We start from the raw sequence: 4,973 nt of genomic DNA on the forward strand, positions 1-4,973 counted from the left end.
CACAGCTAGCCACTCTTTTGGGAAAGGGAGGGAAAGAACTGCAAAACATCACTTGGATGCTGTAGCCTTTTTTCTTTCTTTCTGTACTCTCCTTGACGTTCTGTGGGCCTTCACAACATGGAGAGGTGTGGAAGGGCTTTTTTTTAATAGTTGAAATATGTGCCCTCCTTTTCAAAGGCCTCAGGTGATTCTCTCATGTTTTTGTCCCCTCTGCAGTTCTATCCCAGAAGCTCTCGGTAACAGAGTACCCTTTGTACCTCCGGCTACTAGCAGGTCCTGACACAGACATTCTCAGTTTTGTGTTGAAGGAAAATGAAACAGGGGAAGTTGAGGTAAGTCTGGAAGCTGCTTGCCTTTCGAACCTGCACAAACATGTTCTGCTCTCAGAAAGCAGGCAGTCACATCGCACAAGCAGCCATTTGCAGTGGGTGGAAAAAGCACACTTCCTGCTCTTGTGGTTCCCTTCTTTGTTACTGACGATACGGATTATTCGGTGCCAGCATTTGAAGATGGAAGGAATAGAGGCAAATAAAAGGCTCCTTGAGCCAGGAGTCTTTTAAGGCTACATTTGATTCCCCTTTCTTTATTGTTTACACTTGGCTTTCTTTAAAGTTTGACTGTACCTGAAACAAGTCAGCCTCTTTGCAGAGTTCTGAGCCTTAAAATGTTTGTTTTCTAAAGTTTAAGAAGAGGGAGCATATGGTAAATCTTCAAAAGGTAGATGAGCTTGGTACAATATTGCAGATTAGTCATTTGCATCCATGGATTACCTAAATACATGCTTTCTCCACTCTCACCCTACCCTCACATCATCTGGATGCACAGAGACAGCAATATAGCAAACAGATAATTCCACTGTGTTTTTAAACTAGAGGACTGAGCTATAATATGAAATTACACTATCTCCTTTTTCTGTTGAGCACGAGAAACAACTTCAAAATTAAGAATAGGCATGCCTTCCAGAACTCTGCCATAAGCTGCTTTTCAAAATACAATTTGCTGGCAAAATGGAAGTTCTTAGAGGAGCAAGGATTCCCCGTAAAGTACACTTGCTTAGAAACCTGATCTTTACCTTCTCTCTTCATTCTTCCTCTTATGGCAAGAATGCGGAAGCTGTGGCTATTGTTGGGAGTCCAAACTCCCATCAATTCTGGCCAGCCAGACAATGATCAGGCAATGTTTATCTCAAGGCCCACAGGTTCCCCATTTCTACCTGAGGGCATCATGTTCTGTAGACCCAGCTCTTACAAAGCACATTGGTAATACAAAATGTTGAAATTCACGCACAGAATGGGTTTTTTCTTAGGGTCATAATATCTCAAGAATCTCATGTATTTTCACATTTCACTCAATCTCTGGATGGTGACTGTGATTTAAAGGGGTGCATATATACATTGCTTCTTTTTTACTTTATTTTGCCGTGTCTCTAGTTCAAAACATGCCATCACTGAAGCCCCAAACCACTTTTAATACTCCAAAGCTGAAAAGTGGATTGGGTGGTGTCTTTGAAAGGAAAACTACCATCGCTTAGGATTTTTGCCTTGAACTGCTGTGCTTACAGAATTATTCCCCAACTCATTCTTTGAACTTGGGTTTTATTTTTTTGAAAAAATCCTTGGAGAATTCACCCTTTGAACTGCGCGAAATTGCAAAGTTTGGGCACCTGGATTTTTTATTTTATACCACCACCTGGCTTAGCAAGTCAGGATATGAACAAGCGCTGTTCACCTCCACACAGCCCCATCGATCCTCCCTGCAAGCGAGCAGCAAAACAAGCCAGGATTCAGCTCTTAACCATCATTTCAGGGCTCACATGTAAGGGGAAGCTATGATTAATGTCTTATAAGGAAGCCAGGATATTAAACTACACGAAGGGAGAAGCAAGAGTCCTGAGCACCCACAAGCAGTTAGCGCATAGTGTGGCTTATTAAGTGAGGAATTGATTGCATGAACTGGAACCTTTTTGAACTGCAGCTATTGAATTAAAGGGCGATCGATAAAACCTAGCAAACTCTATTCTAGAAAGCCACCCCTTAAGCATATTGGAACTCTTTTTTTGTGGTGGAAAGCCAAGTTGGGAAAATTATATAGGGACTGTAATTTTTCCTGTGGGAGGCTTCTACTTTCTGGGCCTGAAGGTTTCAGTGTAGCAAATGAGGTAAAATGAAAGACTGGGGAGGATGAGTTATTTTGTGGGTTTTTCCTGCAGAAAATCATGTCAGTTAGTCAGGTCACATCTAGCATCTACCCACAGACTTGGAATAATGTGTATTTTCTGTCTGCCAATCTAAAGTTTGTTTGTTTGTGTGTGTGTGCTTTTTCTCCACAGTGGGATGACTTCTCTATTCCAGAGCTACAGAATTTCCTGGTGATACTAGAAAGGGAAGAAAAAGAGAAAATCCAGCAAGTGCAGAAAAAGTATGACAGGTTTAAACAAAGACTGCATGAGGCCTTGAAAGAAGCAAATGGGAAGCCTGGATAACCTGAACTTGGAAGTGTGGCTAGGGATAAACTAAATTTCAAAAAATTATATATTATTTAAAAAATGGAAAGAAACCCCACCCAACCAAAACCTTTTTTTCCTCAGGATACTTTTTCAATTGGTTGTAGTCCATGGTGTGTGCTCAGAACTGGCAACTATAGAACAGGAAATTAAATGTTCCAATCCACTGACCCTCCAGAAACCAAAAATGAACACTGCTTCTTCCCATCTCCCCTGCTTGTACAGAACAGAATAGACAGGAAACTTTGCAGTGAATGCTGAATATCCAAGGAATTGGGTTGCTTAAGGTATAACCACCCCCTCCCCTTCTCAATGTATTTCAGTGTGAGTTTGACCCTACAAACTAGTTTTGAAATCTTTCCTCTTTGAGGCTAGCTTAAGGATGAGCTAGTAGGTCACACAAGCAGTGGAAGATGCCTTGTCTTCAATTGTACTACCTTCTTTTCTTCTCCTGCCATCCCAGTACCTTTCCACGTGGATTTATGTATGTGTGGCAGCAGTGAGTTGAACGTGTTCTCTGTAGTAATTTAATCACATGGGAGGGTTATTGCTCTGGTACATGTGGACACTGTAGAGGATGCCAAACAGACTTGCACAGAATGAACAGAATGAATGAACGAGATGTCAAGAAATCTGTAGAAGTAGAGCAGGTTTTGATGAGCTTTAGAGTGCTTTGGCCTTTGAGCAAAAGAGTTTATATTTTCACACAGGAAAATAAGGTCAGTTTTATTTTTGTTTTGGCAACACTTCAGGGTTGTTTTCTTGTTTATGCTTCCAGCCTAATATTTTCAACTTAGAGCCCTTCCTTCCAGTATACAGTTTCCTCTTACCCAGTAGGAACTGGGACCAGGGTGCAGGTCTGCTAATGAGCCAATTTGGGGCTCATCTCCCAGCACTCAAAAAATTGGAATTGATTTTCTATGTCATTTGCATTGCAAAACTGTTTCGTAACACCAGAAGGCCCACATCGATGTTTTCAGAACCTGGCTACCTTCTATGACGTTGTTCGGAGCAAAGCTGTCTTTGGGAAGGCAAAGGAAGGAAGATTTGTTTCTTTCTCAGGGCTGAGTGCAGGGGTTCTACACCGCAGCTGAAAGGGCACAGAGCTCTCGGGTACCTCCAAAGTTATCTTCAGGAAGTCCACCACCACAGCTCCCCCATAGACAGTTACCCAGTCTCTAATACCGCTGTACAAGATGTATTAGCACAGCACAAGGAAAGCAAGACGCAGATCCAGATAAGCACATGCAACTATTGAACCCAGGCGAGAAAGCACTCAAAACTCTTCCTAAGCGCTGTTGAAACTGTTGGCCTGGCACACTGAGGAGGGACCCCAGGATGTCAGCCTCCTGCGCCATCACCAAGAGACAAGAACAGGAAACAGTCTTTGTAAGTCACTGACTACTTCTCCCTAGGAATGTTGAGTATATATAAATATATATAATGTCATGTTTTATTTTTATTTTTTTAAAGAACTGCTTTTCAATAATGGCACTCTTCCTTTCCCTGCTCCCCTCACCCCCATCCCATAACAGCATGTCTTGAACATTTTTAATAGAAGGCATGGCTTCTTATGCAATTTATGTGAATGCTGCTGACCAAGCCACCTGCAAAAACAGGCGGGCATTATTTTTGTTTTGTTTCTTTAAAAGATTATATATAGCTAAGGGGCATTAAGAGGAGAAGGGGGGGAACCACCACGGAGCTTGGATTTTGAGAGAAAGCTTAGCCACTTCAGCGGTGGCAGAGCAGACGCCTTAGAGAGAGGAGTTAGAGGAGGCCCTACCTTAAGAAGCGCAGACTACTGCTGGCAGTGCCTTTGTTAGTATACTGTGTTGCCTGCATCATCTGTACGTGTGTAACTTTTTTTTCTTTCGAAATGGGTCAATTGTAAAACATGTACAGTCTGTAAAGAATGGAATTAGTGAAAAGCTTACGTGGTAAAGTAAATAACATTTTTGCCATGCTGGTAATTTATTTTTACTACTGTTTCAACCCTATGACATTTTGTTGAAAATGTCACCTTCCTTCCAGCTTTTTTTTTTTTTTAAAGCTCCTAAAGAAATCTGTCCATGCGATACAAAATTGTGTTAAGAGAAGCTATCGAAAATAAAACAGCCTCTGATGAAGCTAGGAGTTGAGTCGGTTTGTGTTCTTCATGCCCTCCTGTGGTATGCGGCGGTATTGCAGTGTGTAAACAAAGAAGGCTACTACAGTGGTACCTCCGTTTAAGCAGGTAAAAGCGTTTGGGAAGGGTTGCCGAGGGAGAGAACAAAATCCACAATCATGGGAGGGGTAGAAACTGTACCTCACTATTCTTTTGAGTCCTGTAAAAAAGAAAAAGAAAACCAACCCCACAATCTTCAGCGGATACCCAATAGTTTACATTTGAACCTATTTGTACTAGAACAGTGCTCAGCAAACATGCTGAGGTGTTCCACAACAAGCTATGGAGATAGTCCAGCAAAGG

The 4,973-nt window shown here is 41.9% G+C and overlaps 1 protein-coding gene across 3 annotated transcripts in view; it reads left to right on the forward strand.

The window, feature by feature from the left end:
* Positions 1–4,632, forward strand: part of RASSF5 (Ras association domain family member 5) — a 100,908-nt gene extending 96,276 nt beyond the window's left edge. For all 3 annotated transcript variants that reach the window (XM_053393377.1, XM_053393378.1, XM_053393379.1), the window contains 2 exons: positions 217–332; positions 2,330–4,632. In XM_053393377.1, coding sequence (XP_053249352.1) covers positions 217–332; positions 2,330–2,482 — 269 coding nt within the window. In that variant the 3' untranslated portion in view covers positions 2,483–4,632. The remainder of the gene's footprint in view (positions 1–216; positions 333–2,329) is intronic.
* The last annotated feature ends 341 nt before the right edge of the window (positions 4,633–4,973 follow it).

The sequence above is a fragment of the Podarcis raffonei genome, chromosome 6 (assembly GCF_027172205.1).
Source record: "Podarcis raffonei isolate rPodRaf1 chromosome 6, rPodRaf1.pri, whole genome shotgun sequence".
NCBI lineage: Eukaryota > Metazoa > Chordata > Lepidosauria > Squamata > Lacertidae > Podarcis > Podarcis raffonei.